This window comes from Acyrthosiphon pisum, chromosome A2 (genome assembly GCF_005508785.2).
Source record: "Acyrthosiphon pisum isolate AL4f chromosome A2, pea_aphid_22Mar2018_4r6ur, whole genome shotgun sequence".
NCBI lineage: Eukaryota > Metazoa > Arthropoda > Insecta > Hemiptera > Aphididae > Acyrthosiphon > Acyrthosiphon pisum.
The window spans coordinates 78,699,026-78,716,703 of NC_042495.1; the positions used below are offsets into that span (position 1 = coordinate 78,699,026).

The window sequence follows — 17,678 nt, forward strand, 5'->3', positions numbered from 1 at the left end:
TTTAGATTTTATAAGAGGTCAATTTACTCTAATTTTTAAATTAACGGAGCTACACGTGTTTTGCTGAGCGTAAAATTTGCTATGTTATGCACTTGTAAGACGGAGACAACACATGCGGGTATCACGTCCTCTTAAAATTAAAACATAAAAAAAAACATTTACTCAATTTCAATAAAATGTTTATTATTTACCTATATTTATAGCTTAAGCAAATAACTTATTTTATAAAATAAAAATGTTTAAAAACATATTATGTTTGAGAATATGAATTATAATACATTTAAAATAATTCCTTAATGAACATATAGTATGCAATTTTCAATTAAATTACAGTAGTCGGTAATTATTATAAATTATTTATTCTATAATAATATGTAGATAACTGATAAACTGATTAAATAATATTCGCAAACATTTATTATAGTACATAGTAGTCAGTACTCGGTAATATTGAATAAATTAAATTATTGTAAAACCAATATGGCAATAAACCATTAAACAAATCCCAATAAATTCCTCCCACTTAGTTCAGAAGTCAAGAATTCAATATTAACAAGCATAGGCAATAGCCATTAGTATTTTGGTCAAGAATAATGTTTTAGAAGGACCTGCGGAAAAGAGGAAACAGTTAAATATTCTATAAATAAAAAAAATTATCTACATCGTATTATTAATGTCATGTGTACACGCCCACGGTACAACCGTCAACCATACCTTTTTGTCACCGGATCCACAGTGTGAACGACGCCTTTAGAAGCGTGTTGCTGTTTTGTACGTACGACAACAGTTTTTCCAACGAATTCCACGAGACTGGTCGCATCCATCGAGGTAAATGTGCATGAATCATTCATTTCAGTAAGCAACTTAATTATTTCAAACTCTAATTATCAAAAAAAAAACTATTCAGAATTCGTAATTCGTAAATAACAATTTGACGGCTTCAATTTTTTTTTTTTTTAATTTAAAAATTATATAATATTAAATTTTTAAATATTTAAATACTAACCAGTATATAGTAACCACTATCTGACTATATCACGGTATCATGGCACTACATGATTTTCTTTATCATGATGCATAGGTATTGCATTTTGCAGCATTGCACGACTGCACGGGTAGGCAACGAGTCACGTGACTGTTGGCCTGTGTTGTTAATTTGTTATCCGCCATCCGCAGGCTGTTTAGCTGTTATCTTAGCGGGTTAATAATATTAATATTATCACCAAGGACAAAATTTGACATTCCGAATAAACCATTCCACACCACATATTTCTATTAAGTACAGAATTATCAAGCTATATTATTTTATTCCGCGTCTCTGTGATTGAAAATATCACCGAACATTGAACAATATTGAAAGTTGACACAATTAATTAACACTCAAACGATTATAAATTATAATTTATAATGTATCTATAGACTGAAAAATTAAAATATATTGATCAACCAAGGCAATTGCCAATTAGTAGGTACCTATCTAATGTACATTTTAGTACAATATGCAGATTTAAGTTATTTTCTATGAATTAAATTTGTAAATTGTAATAGTAATGATTTCGAAGGTGTTTTGCTTTAATAGTTTGATATTGGAAACGCGCCAAACGCGTGCTCATAAACTAATTTACTTTCAGTATTAAAAAATGTACCTACGTTAAATTGTGAAGTATAAAATATTAAATATACTCCAGATTTCTAGCCGGTTAGACGTAGTAACATTTTTCGGGTCGAAGCAGCGGGATCAACAAAATTCTTATAGGTGCGGATTACAGACATTATTTGTTTTAAATAAATTTGATGAAAAATTCATAATATTTATATATTATACAAATAAACACAAATAAAATACAATATATTTCACGATCGTGTCTTGCGTTGACTATCACATAAATACACAATTATATATTTATATCTTATTGTACAAGCGATCATAATAATTAATAGGTGAACGTACTTACGTACTTGTAATAGCTTAAAGTATTAGGTAGTTACGCATATTATGTAACTAAGATTTAGTAATTACAGCTTACTGGGGCAAAATCAATGTTCAGAATAAGCTATGCAGGATCATAGATGTAAAATGGGGGAGGTCTATGGGGGATTATAGCCCATTGCTTAGCCCCGCACACCGTTAATTTTTTTTAGTTACATTTTTAGAATATATGTTGAATAGGTGCCAGAAACTAATATGATATAACTCCCCTATATAAATCCATTACACTACGTTTATGTACAGGATGTTACCCCCACACCTTCTTTATGGGCCTAACCAACTAGGTTCTAGTAGTTACTCACCGGTTGGTACAAAAAACTTAGTTTCTAGTTTAGTATGAAAAAGAAAAAATAATATTTTTAATTGTCGATTTCTGTAAAAACTGGAATAACAAATAACCTTATTTCTAATATGAAAATATTGATATAGGTCTAATATTATATTATATTACATAATAATAAACATTAAATGTACCCATATAATTATTATAGTTATTAAGTATATTACAAATTTATAAATTTATACGCATTGAATGCATAATAATGTGATTATGTATTTTTCTCAAGGACTTTGTTTAAACGACATGGCTCAAGGAGAGGGGGCTCAGCACCCCTAACCAATTCTGGTTAGGTATACGCTGATGGCTTTAGCCAAATTTCATGGAGGGGGATGGACTTAGTTCCAACACTCTGTACAATGAGATTTAAGATATAACTCAGCAATATATTTATCTGTGTTGGGACGTGGGAGGCAACATTTCTATATAGTACCTACCTATATTATATTTCACCTTGCACCAATAATGGATAAAATGTATTATATTACTGTTATAAGTTTTAACTATTAACTATAGTTTATAACATTGAAATATTCATATTGTTATGTACGTAATTTTAAGAAACGTTTATTTATTTACAATGTTGCAATTTAACTGTCATGTTTTCATCTATTATAATTGTTATTTGTTAATTTATAATGAATAATGTATGGGTACACTATAATATATATAGGTACAATGTACATAATATAATATGTACCTACACTTGAGCTTGAGCAAGTGAGCATATTTCTGCAATACTAATAAGATTTTTATTATATAACATTTTAAATATACGTAGGTAGTAGGTACTACCAGCAATATTGCCAATATCGGTATTGCCAAAAAGGTTGAGCTAAAAACTCGATAAAATGTTAAACAACAACATAAAACATAATAGGTAACATACAATTAAAAAAAAATTGTTTTACCCTTTATATTTCCATAATTTATTATTGTATAATATTAATATATTAAAAGGAATTAACCAAGTCTCAAGAGGAGTGGACATTCGCCCTCCCCTCAAAAACCACCACTTCAGCGTTCTCTTATAGAGATTGCCAATTATTGGCCATTATTAATTATTGATTTGTATTATCATGTCGTCGACGAACGATGGGGATTGTAATAAACATCATATACGATGAAGATGTATTATAATAATATGATAATATTCGGTAATTTTCTTGCTATTATTTATTAAGTCATGATTTTAATTCATAACAACACACTAATCAGCGGCGACAGTGGCGTAATGATAGAGTCGCGTAGATGGCTCAATGCTAGGGAACCGGGGCCTCCAAACTCAAAATTTAAATTGTTGAGATAAAAACATGTAGGTAGGTATAGGTACTTAAGGTACCTATTATATTGATATTTTTGTATTATTTCATCGTTTCATATTTTTAAGTGATTTCTTAAATATTTATTGAATAAACATTTATCCAATTACTTGTTTTATGCGATGTACATATTTTGTAGTTATCTTAATGTTTATTTATATTACCTGATATTATAGTAATTTCAAAGTTACCAATTGTTACGAACTAACGATAAAGCTTTATCTTATCTGTTAGGTACGACTATACGACATTTAGCTATTTAAGATATCCACAGACCACAGTGCATATAAATAGGTAGGTAAGTGATACATTGCACGTCTTACATTTTAGTTACATTACGATTACGTCAACTAGGTTTAACTTCGATGGAAAAATATGTTATAGTAAAAAATGTGATGAATTGATTGATTGGTTTGCACAATTAAAATCAAGAATAAAATTAATATCAAATATTTTATTTTTATGAATTTTTTTTTATTTATTGTTTTCCCCATATTTATTGTTAAATTACCTAATATTACTGTAGTTTTTTATTTTTATAAATATTTATGTTAATATATTCCTTGATACCTTGAAACGTTTAGATACCTACTTATAATTTGAACAAAAAGTTCTGTATCTTTTGTAGTTTTGTTTATTTAAAACATTTTAGGGGCCCCAGGAGATTTCATGCCACGGGTCCGGGTCCCTATAAAATCCTAGTTACGCCACTGACAAGTATTCGATAAAGTATTGTACTATATAATTGTTAATAGTAAATACCATTGATGTTTTTTTAAAAGTTAATCTCGTCAGTTAAAATAAAATCAATGTTCAAATATTCGTATTTAGAACATTATTATATAACTAGATGGTTATAACTTATAATTAGGTATTTATATAATAATATATATCAATATATGAATTTAACAAATAAAACAAATTGAATTTGGTCTAAATAGTCTATCAGTAATATAGGCACCTAATGTAATACTTATTCAATTTTTAATAAATCGTCATAAGTACCTATTCGAGAAAAGATGACACTTTTGATTTTTGAAGCACGGCTCATTGTTCCAAACAGTGTTGTCTTAGAGAATAAGTAGAATATATGCTGATAATAAAATGAATATCATACTAAAATGTTATTTTATTGTAGTATCACTATAATAATAGTAACACTATATAGCCATTTAGATACCTATATATTTACATAGTTACATAGGTAGTTTATTACGTTTCACACTGATTACGCGGTGGCTTAATGTATTCAAATATTTATCACAAAATAAATAGTAGATAGGTACTGTCTTTATATGTTATGAAAGCTTATTAGCAAACGCAATAATGTGCACATTTAAAGGTAGGTACCAACTGTGAAACCTCGACAACTCAAATCAGTCGGGGACGAAAAAAATTGAGTTATAGAAAAATTGTATGTACTTACTAGTTACTACTTACTACCAACATTTGAAATGCAGTGGTCAAGAAATTCTTTCGAGTTATCGAAAATTTGACTTATAGACTTTGAATTATTGAGGTTCTACTGTACCTATGTATTTGTATTTTGTATACCTAATTGTATTAACAAAATTATCTACTGTTACCTATATTTATAAACAGCGTAACTCAAGACTCGAGGTACCTTCTTAATTTTTTTTAAATTCTTAACGGAAGCGAGGAAGTATTATACTGATTTTCCAGTTCTTATAATATTATGTACACTGTCGTTTAAATTATTTGTGTTTTCTTCATTTTGTCAGGTGAATACCAAGGTGCTTACTTTTAGTTTTCATCTAACTCGGTAAAACATTGTTTATGTTGAAGCAGTTAATTAAAATTTAAAATTAATTTAAAAATAAAATACATTTTAACTTCCAATTTCACTAAATAGGTACCCTTATGCCATACGGGCTACGGTACCCATTATATAATATATTATCTATAGTTAGTAGTCATCTATATAAATATTCTACTGATTCATTAATTTATACTACTTTTAGTCTGTACTCTGTACCTATACCTACTTATAAATATTATAATAAATTAATGTAAATCTTAAAAGCAGTAGGTAACTAGATAAGTAGGTACCTACATTAAGTTCATAATAGATTTATTTATTAAAAATAAGTATTTTTTGTATAGGTACCTACTTATTTTGTATCAATGTGTACAACATTAATCAAACAACTTGAAAGTATTATTGAACTAAGAACATCTATTTTTTAATCTTTATTATGGCTATACATTTTTTTTTACTGATATAATATTATGTATCATAAAAAGGCATTTGAAAAATAAGTCTTTCGATAACCTAATCTACCTACCTATCAATAATGTTATATACTATATACGCACACATTGATTCGCAATTATTATGTTATATTTATAAATTATAATTATCTTACACTAGCCGGTAGGCAGGTTATCTCCGTAGGTATAGGTATCTGTGCTAATTATTTGTAGTTATAATTTTCTTTATTCTATACTATACATAGGTATCTACGTCATACATAAGTGGCCTAGACATAATTTCTGAAAGGGGGGGTCAAAAAAAGAAAACGACATAGGTACCTAAATAGGAGGGGGAAATTGAAAAATCCCCCACCCTCTCAAAACTTTTTACTTTGGTAGTAAAATATTTAATAATAACGAACAATTACTATAATTTGAATTGATTCAAAATTCACATCAAACACAATATAGAAGATATCCACTTCAAAGCCAACGAGAGAGGATCTGACCCCCACGTCCCCCTGGTATACGCCACTGCATAAATACATATAATACAAAATATCTTGACTCTTGAGTATTTTATAAATAATAATGACAATGACGCTGTTAAAGAGAGGGGGGGGGATAATGGGTCCGGGAACTTTGCTCCCTCGAATAATTCACAAATTATACACAGTATATTTAAATTTTAAACATTTCTTTTGAATCTTTCTCCTACAGGGTTATACTAGTAAATACTATAAATACTAGTATTTATAATCAATGGTTATATATCTATACCTACGACCTACCCCCTACCGGCTACTATACTTACTATATAAACATTTTTTTAAAGAAAATTTACAATATGTATTTTCTATTTATAAACACAATAAGTAAAAGCGATGACTGTACAAACATTAATCCTTTGGTGTGGCGTGGTGTTAACATCCAGTCACGAAACGTGTTCTGAGTGTACGCGCCGGTCTGTGTCTCTAGTTTCCGGATGGGTGACCATCCTAGTTTTTAATGACAAATCCTTGCCACACATACGCGTGCCCAAACCACATCGCTTCCCCCACAGTAACAGGATATAATGACCTCAGTTGTCGAAACGCCTTAATTCAAAAAAAACTATTGTTTATACCTAATATATTAAAAATAAAAATCTGGACAGCTCGTAAAGCAATCTCTGAGAATATTATATTATTTACACCACTGTAATATGGGTTATGGGTTAGTACTTATAAGTTTTTTTTTATAGGTATTTTTTTTTGTCCACTGTTAAAACAATGACTTTTTTGTTGAATGGTTCTATTCATTGTTTTAATAGGTTTTTAAAATTAATACATTTTTTTTTAATAATAAATGAATATTTTTTCTCACAATTTACAAAATTTCCCAAAATATGCTAGATGGGTTAAATATTCCCAACACCTATGAAAAATTCTCAAATATGAAAAAAAACTTTTTTCTACGAACTCAGAATTGAACGAATTGTCCACAGTTTTTACTCTCATAAAACTGCAGAGACCCAGTAAGTAGTAACGATATGTAAAAACATTAAAATCCGGTCTTTAGTTCTAACTTATAGATATATGATACAGTACGTATAATTATATATTATAATTAAATCAAGTAATTATTTTAGAAACAGATAGAATTAATAATTATTATACCTGTTTTTACAGCGAAAATGACCGAAAGTATTAATCAAACCGTAAAATGGAATAAGCACAAGATTGAAGAAAACATTGGAAATGATCAATGTAAGTTAAAATTAATTTTAGATGTTAGTATAGATGTAAGTATGCTTATTCAGTTATCCATATGTAAATATTAAATAATAATACAAAAATGGTCAGGAAGAGCAGGCACGGATCTAGAGAAATGATCTGAGGGGGGGGGGCAACAATTTTTTTACAACACAAATTATAATATAAGTACACTTTATTCTAAATTTAATTTTTTTTCCAATATTAGTATAATCTTAATGTTATAAGTCAATTAACGATAATATATTAAATAATATAATTTTTTTAGTTCCTTTACTCAAAAACATTTCATGATATTTTAACCTATACTTATAAATAAAATCATTATTATTTTTCTGTGAATTTATTGAGGTGTTTTAGGAAATTAAAATACAGCTTTACAAAGCTTCTCTCAGGGCCGTCCTTAGGGAGGGGAGAGAGCCTGGGCTTCATACTTTTTACTTAGATTTGGGGATTCATGTACGAAAAAAAAAATAGGATAATTAGTTTCAAAAATGATATTATTCCATGTTATGTCCTCGTAATATTTTTTTCATTGAATTTAAGCCCGATGACTATGGCCATCAGCTGCAGTTTTAGGGATTATGAACTATATAGTTGGTAAGGTTGGTATACGGTAAGATTTTACGGTAGGTAAGCAAACACGTGTGTCGAATATGTGTAACAAGGTTTTTACTACTACTAACCCGGGTGATCACTGGTCGCCCATCCGGGAGTTAGTAGCAGCGGGCGTTACTTACTTTCAGTCGCATTCCGCGACTGGTAGCAGCTAACGCGCCGCGCCAAGCCACCCATGTAATATTATAATATGTATAATATACTATATAGGCATATAATAAAGCGTTATACTTTTGGGAAACTGCGATAAATGTAATAAAATATGGGTACAAGGCGTAAATCAGCAAAGCGTTATTATTAATTATATGATGACAGACGAAGGTATCATACATTTTTTATAAACTTTGAGTTAATAATTGGTCGTAACTTTGCTATCTTTTAGCATTTTTAGCAATCATAAATATTATACGCAAACCTGTTTCATACTTCCAAATTGCACCTTTAAAAGAAATGCCAAGTTCAAGATAATACCACAATAGTTTTCATTTAATCTGTGATAATACACAGTCCCTATATCTACACAATATAACAAAATTAAGCATAATATAATATGTAGGGATAGGCCGATGCCCGATACTAGAACCGATACCAATAAATAGGTAGGTATTCGATATCGGTTTTTTTTGAACCTGATATTTGAAGCGATACTAAAAAAAAAACAACCAATAGCAGCATTGATTATAAATTTATAAATATATAATTAATGAAAAATTACAAAAAATCAAAAATATCGGATATCGGTAAATGGTACGACCCATAATATGAGTATTCCGCCATGAACGGTTTGCCTGTTTGAATAAGAAGTCAAGTCACCCACTAGAGTTTGTTTGATTTTGATAGGAATACCTACCTACCTATATTAGGGCATCTATATAGGCACCTATATAGATACAGGTATGCTACGCCGCCATTTTGCGACTAATAATGTTATGTGAATTTGAATTTCTCCCCCTTTATTTCATCATTGATAAATGAGTCGCAAAATGGTGGCATAGCATACCCATTCATAGGCGTGCGCAGGGGGTATGCAGGGTATGCATCTGCATACCCTGAAGCTCTTTGAGGGGCAAAAATCGTTTTTAGAAAAAAAATTTTTGTGCGCAAAAAAAATAATTACTAATTATAGTGCAGCCCAGGAGTGTACATATTATTATGTTTAAACTCGAAACTATTTGTGTATTGTGTATATATTTTATCAGAATTTTAAATTCTTAAAATAACTTTCAGGGGGTGCCTGTGGTAATCCAGCGCTTAATTTGGGGGGGAGGAAAAAGTACAAAATTGGCTAAACACAGTGTAAACACTGTAAACAATGGGAAACTAAGGCGAATTGGGGGGGGATGTCCCTATTGCCCCCCCCCCCTCCTCCTGGATCCGCCTCTGCTTCTGCATACCCTGAACAAGAGGGCTGCGCACGCCTATGTACCCATTCTATGTAGAGCCTTACCTATATAAATATATATAGGTGCGACTTAAAAATACTTTGATGGTGAGTGGTGACAAAGGTTATGTAATTATGTTATGATTTATGATTTTAGAGTTATGCATATGACATGCCTAAACATATTTATTAAGGTTATCAATGGACTATAAAATATTGTCGTCAAAATTTTGTATGAATAAGATATCGGTAATAAAATATTATTATTGAAAAAAAAATGTTTCGATTAAATTTTACAGCTAATCATGGCATTATCACTCATAACTTAATAGTTTGCTGCCGCAACAATTCTGTTGTATTATTTTATTATCCCCTTTTTACTGTATACCTATACTAATAGATTGTCTGACTATATTAGATGATTGAGAATAGGTCATATCCTGAAGTAAACCCAGCTGAGTTATACTTACGAGATACATATACCTACATACCTGTGGGCTGTGACAGTGGCGTAGTTAGGATTTCTAATGGGGGGGGGGGGGGGGTGCGGTAAAAAAAATCTTATAAAAGTAAAATTTGTATTGTTATCACTATAAAAAAAAATATAGATAATTCGTATACCTAATTATTATAATATGACCACATAATAATGTACCTAATACTAAATACATCCTGCTAAAATGAATAAAATATTTAACAACTTCAATTCATTTATAATAATTTATTGACAAGTGACAACAACTTATTACTTAATAAATATAAGGTAAATATTTTTAATATTAGATAGGTATTATTATATCCTATCTACAACGTTCATCCTCCTAGGACCTATGAGCTATATACCTATACGTATATACTTTTTCTTTACAGAATATGGACGTACTGACTAGTGACTACTGATATAAAATCAATAATTAAAAAAAATATATCCGATTCAGGGGGCCATGGCCCCAGGGGCTAATATTCTGTGTCCCTTGAAAATCAAAGTGTGGCCCCCGAATGAAAAATGTGTGTCAAATATTGATGTGTAAGATCAGTAGCGTATTTTCAATTTTTTCTGGGGGGGGGGGTCCAATAATTCCGACATAATATAGGTAGGTACCTACTGATTTAAAGAAATAATATTTTATAGATTATAAGAATAGAAAATAGTTTTTTATTATATTTTAATAGATATTTTAAATTTCATCAGCTAATATTTTAACACAATAGTATATTTTATAATTTTAAAATACAAAATTAAATAGTCTTTTTTTTTACAAAGTTTATCCAAAATTTCTAGTGGTACGAGAGAATCTTTTAAATTGTAGAAATATGACATTATGACAATAATCGTCCATATCACTCTCTAATCTCTGGACAGAAAATAAATAGGACGTAGGTATGGTCCTTAATGAACACTAAGCCAATAAACGCCGCGCAAATTACATTAATGTTTTTAGCTATTATTAAAAATAAGATATTCCTTACGGCTCACATCAGATCAATGACCTATTATTATTATTTACTAATTTATTATATATTTATTTGGTACTTACTACTTACAGCGTAATAGATATTATCTATTTTATTGAAAAAATATTTAAACATGAACTGTACTTGTAGCTAGTGGCTTAGCGAACTTTAAATCATATGGAAGCGAACAAATTATTTATTATGATCTACCCCGCCCTACACCAACTGATGTAGGTATACGATACTTCCACTATGCTCCCAAAATAAAGTTCAAACACTGACCGTGTGTCCGTGTATGTGGGCTTTATGAGGTTTTATGACCGATCACCACTCCCCAGAAACCAGAAGCAATTGCTTCTGAAACACATGATTCGCTACGCCACTGCTTGTAGCCGCCGTCGTCGTTCGGTAACGAAATACAAACATGAAGTAAATGATTCTACGACAATTGCCTTGTTCTCAAAGCAAAAATTCAAATAGATTAATAATAGCTACCTATAGAAATAGTTTATTGGAGAATGATGTGCGTCGTCAATTTCTTGCAATTCAGTTTCAAGAATTATTGATGTTTATTTAATACGGGTATTTTATTAAGTGGTAATATAGGTACGAGGTACCTACCTGGTACATACAATACAAGGAAAAGTTTAGGTACACAGCGGCGCGGCGGTGGGTTTTTGAGTGTTCGACAGCGTCCGTTAGCTGATTTTAAACTACCTATATTTCATATAAATATTTTGTTTGAAAAAACATGTCCGCGAAAGCCTACATAAATCGGGGTTAGCAAATATGTAAGAGTTTTTAGTTTTTAGTACCCCTGGACCCCCCCTCCCCTGGGGTGCGTTCGAATATGAATAGTTAGAGTAGAGTACGTTTAGTTAGAGTAGAGTAGAGTTTATAGTAGCTGTACTCTAAACCACATTACTCCGAATAACCGAACGATATATTGTTATCAATCTTTTCGTACTGATAAAAATATAATGTATATAATTCGCAGTTATTTAAAACTTTAAAAGGTGGTTAGGTTTAGGACTTAGGGTATAAAATATTTGTCGCAAGTGTAATGAAAAATGAAAATTCGTAATCATATAATAATTTTGATTTTGTTATCTTCGTAGATAAGCATTATTATCAGTGGAGTTAAAACAACCTACCTATTTTTTCGGGGTCAAAGAGTTAACCCGGAGTCTAACAACTCGGCGTTACCGAACGGTAGTAGGTACGGAGTTAACTCTGCGTTCCCGAACGAAGTTGGGGAACTATTTTTTTATAGAGTTAACTAGAGTTGAGTTTTCGAACGCACCCCTGTAAATACGCCACTGAGTAAGCTGTAAGGTTAAAGTGGTATATAAAATAGGGGAATTTTTGTTGTTACAACCCACACAGGTTTTTTGTTTTAGAAATCTGTCAAAGCCAAAGGTATAAGCAGTTAGCCCTGCATGGCTCCCGTCCCTGGCTACGCCACTGTGCTGTGACCCGGATGAAGAGAGAAAAGTATTTCACGTTTGGATAAAAGAAACCTTATACAATTTACTGGTTAAAGAAGCACCATATAATTTATATGAACCAAGCAGTGGCACTGAAGTGTTTAAAATATACTATGACATTGTTCATCAAGGGATCCCTCATCATCCTCATTATTTTAATTTAATAATTAGATGCATTATGCTGTATGCAATCAAAGCACCTATATAAATATATAATACAATGTTTAATAATTTATTTTTACGTTTCAACATAAATTCTGTATCCACAGCGGGATGTCTGCTGTAACCTACGGTGGGCAGTGGATCCAGTGACATGGTCTGGGGGGGGGACAAGTCATAATTTTCAGAAAATGTCGATGAATTTTTTTGTAATTTTGTTTTTGACAGTATACAATTGTTTAGAGATGCAACTTGGGGGGGGGGGGCTGGAGCCACCACTGAGGTGGGACCCCTATCTAAAAATCTATTATACCTACTATATTTACTATAGTAATTTTACACCTATCAATGAACTATGAATCTGCGGTTGAAAAAACCATGGCTCACTGTTGAGAGATGTAGATATTGAACTTACCCATCAGTACCTTAGTACCTTCTCTGAAGTGCCGAGCTCTTCGCGGAAACCAAACATCTCTAATTAGGTAACCGGGAGTCGGGACATTTGTCCGATCTACTAATCTGGTCTAGTTTTGAGAATCTGACATAATATGCAAGGTGTATTGATACAACAGTTAACGGGTGTATCAATACATTCTGGTTTTGTGATTTTAAATTGCACTGACGATTAAGCAATTGTATTGGTTGATAAGCAAGGTATATGTGTTGGGCATCTATAGGGCGGTGCACGTTTGACATTGACTCAAAATCCAACACGTTTGGGTGCAATACAATTAACGAAGACACGTACCATACGTATACAGTCTACTGCGTAGGTACTGATTTTGACTTTGAATTCCAAAAAAGCTAAAGACGAAAATAAAGATTTTAAATTTTTATAGATATAATAATATAATACATAGGTTATAGGTAAGTTAAAAGGTATATAAAGGTAATGATCAAATCATTTTTTAATTTACTTATTTATTTTTATTGATTTCATGATATTTTATACAACATAATTAGCTAACGTTTAAATTTAAGTTACAAAACGTTTTTGGGAGACAATACTTAAACGTATGTCGTATGTACTTATTCATTCTCCAATCTCCAGGTAAAAAACGTTGTTATGTACCTACTCAAATGTGTTACAGTCTCGTGATTATATCCTTATATGGATGTAATATGGTCATAGGCGCAAATGGGGGGGGGGGGCTTTAAGGGCTAAGCCCCCCAAACATTTCCTGCATTTTGTTTTAAGCGTATTCAATATTATCAAAGTAAGGCCCTATTAGTCCCCCCAAATCTCAAACGCTATTTGCGCCTATGAATATGGTTAATGGTTACCTGTGTATTACATTATATTATTTTTATTTATTACCTATTGGCTCTTGTATAATTGTATATTTGTTTCTAATTTTAGTTAAAAACAATCAATTATGGACTGAAAATTTTTACTTTGTGGTTGCGGCTGACCCTCAATTTGGATACATTAGGCCACCTGTAGAACGAGATTCTAGAGACTGGAAAATAGAAATGGATAAAGCTATTTTTGCAATAGATAAAATTAATAATTTGTCTCCAAGACCACAATTTCTAGTTATCTGTGGCGATTTAGTAAATGAAATGCCTTATAGTTAGTTGAACTTGTTTAGTTTATTGATTATAGTATAATATAATTAATGGTTCATAGATCTTTTTATACATCAACGTATTCATATTTCAGATGAAACTGTGCTAAATGAATTACAAGTAAATGATTTTAAGAAGGTTTTCTCAAAATTACACCCCTCTATACCTCTGGTTTGTGTGTGTGGAAATCATGATATTGGTAATACCCCAGATGAAAATTCAGTCAAAAAGTAATATAACATTTACAGTTACACAAAATTAGTTCTTTAATATTTGTAGATAAATAATTACAATTTTAGATACCGTGATAATTTTGGCCAAGATTATTTTTCATTTTGGTGTGGTGGAGTACTGTTTTTAGTGTTAAACTCCCAATATTATAAAAACGGATGTGATGTTGATAAATTTGCTGCGAAACAAGATCAATGGTTAACTGAAATATTGAGTAAATACAAGGGTCAAAGAATAATTGTATTTCAACACATACCGTGGTTTTTAAGTAAGCCGGATGAGGAAATTTCCTATTTCAATATGGAAAAAAACATCAGACATGAAATGCTTGAAAAACTGTGTGCAGCTGGTAAAAATTGACTAATATACTTAAATATTTTATTTTAATCAGTGTTATAAATCTTGAGAATAAAAACCATTTGTATTATCGGCAAATTAATTTTCAAATCAATTGTTTATGTATATATTGTTTTTAGGTGTGTCTCATGTTTTTTCTGGCCATTACCACAGAAACTCAACTGGATTCTATAAAAACCTTGAAATAGTTACTACTTGTGCACTTGGAGCTCCATTGGGAGAAGATCCTTCTGGACTAAGAGTAGTGAAAATGTATGAAAACAATGTTATACATACATATTATCCTCTAGAACAATTGCCAAGCTCTATTCAAAATTAAAATATTTAGTATAATTTGAAATGTTTACAATATGTAAATCCATACGATTTTAATAAAGAGGCCATATTAATTATAATATTTTATATTAGTGATCAATGATAATGATAATGCATGTCAATTAAATACCAAAAAATTTATTTAAATAATATTAATTTATTGTTAAATACAAATTTAAATAATATTTTATTTTCTATGATTTTTAAATTGATCCCAAGGATGTAATTCTTCATCAACAGTTACTTCTAACAACCATTTTTTATAAAAATTTTGAAACTTCCTGTATCCTTCTTTGAAATAATAACTTTGAATAAAATCTGGAGTCTCTTGTTCTCTATTTTGCTGAAAATAATACTAATAGTTAATATATTTCATGTTTACATTAAGCTTGTAATGTGATCAGAAATCCTAATATTTTTGAATTGGTTTTAATATGTTTAATATGTTAAGTAAATAAAATACAAAAATTGAATTTAATAATTGTTATTTAAACTTAAATTCTATTTGTGATAATTATTAAGTTAAAAAAACATAATTTGAATTAATTCTGTATAATTTTGTATATTTTATAATAGTGTAATTTTCATGATATTTAGGGGCCATCGTGGTATATTTAAAAGAACATAATATAATATGTTAAAGATTTTATTCAAAATATTTGTGGATGATTTTGAAGTTATTATTTTCTATTATCTTAAAAGCTTAGAAGTAGTTATGCTATTAAAACATTTGCAGTTAGTTCAAAAATATAAGCATTTTACTGTAAAGGAAAACAATCATATTTCAATTTATCATTAAATGCTTAATAGATTATTTTTACATTTTTAATAACTGCTTACACTTACTCTTTTTTTCATTAAATCTTTAATTGTGGTATCAAAACGATTTAAACGATCCATAAATTTTTTATTGGGTTTAATTTCTTCGTGTTTGACCATGTTCATGACATAAATTACATAGGCAAAATTGAAATGGTAGCATGCTTGTGCTAACATAGTGCCCAATACTTCCGCATTCACTCTTAAATTAGATTAAAAAACACAAGTAAGAATAAAAATATCATAAGTATTTTACAAACATACCGAAATCCGTGATCTGCTATCATTTTTATGAGGTCTTTAGCTTCGTTCTTATTTTTACATCCCAATGCGAGAACACCAAATGTCACAACATCCACACTCAAGTTTTCTGATTTAATTAAGATTAATACATTCTATAAATTAAAAGTAAAATTACAGTAATTTATATAAAATGTATATTATATGAATGATTTTAAATAACCTTTGCTTCTTCATAATCAAATCTAAGACTTCGTTTTTTAATGAGAATATTGCAAAAATCAATGTCAACTACGACTTTGTTTTTATAAATTTCTTTTAATAAGAGCTAAAAAAATATCATAAAATAATAATTATGTTATTTATTTATACAAGTTTGGTGTAAAATAATAATTAGAAAATACATTTCATGTGAAAATGTTGTAATAACTTTGTTTTATTTTTTTTGCAAGGTTTTATTGAATTATAAACACATCTGATAAAATACAAATAACTTAATTTAAATATATTTCTGATTAGAAAATTAATTTTTTAACATAAGTAACTCACTTTTTCAGCTGATAATGTTGGTGGTATAATTTCTAAAAGTTGAGTGAATACTTTAATTTCTGGTTTTATTTTGTTGATTTTCATATTTTTTAAAAATCCTGAACAACCACCTAATAATATTAATCTAAAAAAAAAAAAAACAATTGAGCACTAATTCAGAAAAGATTTATGAGTATGTTTATGTTTTACCTTTCTTCAGGGGATTTAATTTCAGTTATACCCACAATATTACCAAAATTAGGTTTAACATCCAATAGATTTGGTCTATTCTCCTCAATAAGCGATAGTTTATTTTCATTATCATTACATAATAATGTATTAGGTATATCCTTTTCTGAAGTATTCATTTCTTCAAGTTTGGATTCAGTCATTAGTAAATGAGGATCATCAATTATTTGACCAATAACTTTTCGTGTTTCAAATTCATCACCAAGACCACATTCTCTTGTACATTTTAATAAAAGATTGTAAGTATAAAGTGAAGGACGCACACGTTTTAATATCATTTTTCTCCAAACCTAAAAATAACCAAAATATATGGTACATTTTGTCCTTTAATTTAATTTAAGTTATAAATAGTTTTTAACATTTATTAGAAATAGTAAAATGTATACCTAGGTAATTAGTTGTAATAATAAGAAAATATAGGAAAAATAGAATAATAAAAGTGTTGTGTTTCTGATTAAATCATGGCCTATTAAATATTATATTTAAGATTTTAGAACAAAATGTTAATACAAGCCCAAGGCAGCTCTGAATACTTACTCATAGTGATAATTAGGGCTCGGATTTTGTAGCAAAATAAATCCTTAAAAAAGCATTTTAAGTAGTCAAAAAAAGCCAAAAAAAGCATTTATTAATTTAATTGTAAAAAAGCAAAT

At 29.6% G+C, this 17,678-nt stretch overlaps 2 protein-coding genes and 1 long non-coding RNA gene across 9 annotated transcripts in view; 1 reads left to right on the forward strand and 2 right to left on the reverse strand.

The window, feature by feature from the left end:
- Nucleotides 1-1,805, reverse strand: part of LOC100574463 — a 7,172-nt gene extending 5,367 nt beyond the window's left edge. Inside the window, exons 1-2 of one of the 3 annotated variants that reach the window (XR_511144.3) lie at nt 1,007-1,805; nt 715-880 (exon numbers count right to left, since the gene is read on the reverse strand). This is a non-coding gene — a long non-coding RNA (uncharacterized LOC100574463). The remainder of the gene's footprint in view (nt 1-714; nt 881-1,006) is intronic. The other 2 variants (XR_511145.3, XR_003839490.1) reach the window with 2 other exon arrangements.
- On the forward strand, nt 726-15,379 carry Cpped1 (calcineurin-like phosphoesterase domain containing 1). 2 transcript variants are annotated; one of them, XM_008189345.2, is made up of 6 exons: nt 726-855; nt 7,534-7,611; nt 14,078-14,290; nt 14,381-14,516; nt 14,586-14,866; nt 14,994-15,379. In XM_008189345.2, exons 2-6 carry the CDS (start codon nt 7,539-7,541, stop codon nt 15,191-15,193), a joined length of 903 nt encoding a protein of 300 aa, XP_008187567.1. In that variant the 5' UTR covers nt 726-855; nt 7,534-7,538; the 3' UTR covers nt 15,194-15,379. The 2 variants fall into 2 exon arrangements, with proteins under 2 accessions (XP_008187567.1, NP_001156465.1); NM_001162993.1 differs by having other exon boundaries at nt 736-828.
- The window catches only part of Ptcd1 (pentatricopeptide repeat domain 1), a 6,293-nt gene continuing 3,926 nt past the window's right edge, over nt 15,312-17,678 (reverse strand). For 3 of the 4 annotated variants that reach the window (XM_029488927.1, XM_029488926.1, XM_003247559.4), the window contains 6 exons: nt 16,987-17,315; nt 16,798-16,921; nt 16,472-16,576; nt 16,273-16,403; nt 16,036-16,210; nt 15,327-15,532 (listed from right to left, as the gene is read on the reverse strand). In XM_029488927.1, the coding sequence (XP_029344787.1) occupies nt 15,377-15,532; nt 16,036-16,210; nt 16,273-16,403; nt 16,472-16,576; nt 16,798-16,921; nt 16,987-17,315 (1,020 nt within the window). In that variant the 3' untranslated portion in view covers nt 15,327-15,376. Of the gene's footprint in view, nt 15,533-16,035; nt 16,211-16,272; nt 16,404-16,471; nt 16,577-16,797; nt 16,922-16,986; nt 17,316-17,678 lie in introns of all 4 variants that reach the window. The other variant, NM_001160381.1, reaches the window with a different exon arrangement.

What these genes read in the sequence shown, in the direction of transcription:
- Cpped1 (XM_008189345.2), top strand. Translation starts at nt 7,539, where the DNA reads ATGACCGAAAGTATTAATCAAACCGTAAAATGGAATAAGCACAAGATT. An exon ending in AGTAAATGAAATGCCTTATA is followed by an intron (nt 14,291 to 14,380) that starts GTTAGTTGAACT and finishes TTCATATTTCAG; the next exon opens with ATGAAACTGTGCTAAATGAA. An exon ending in GATGAAAATTCAGTCAAAAA is followed by an intron (nt 14,517 to 14,585) that starts GTAATATAACAT and finishes TTACAATTTTAG; the next exon opens with ATACCGTGATAATTTTGGCC.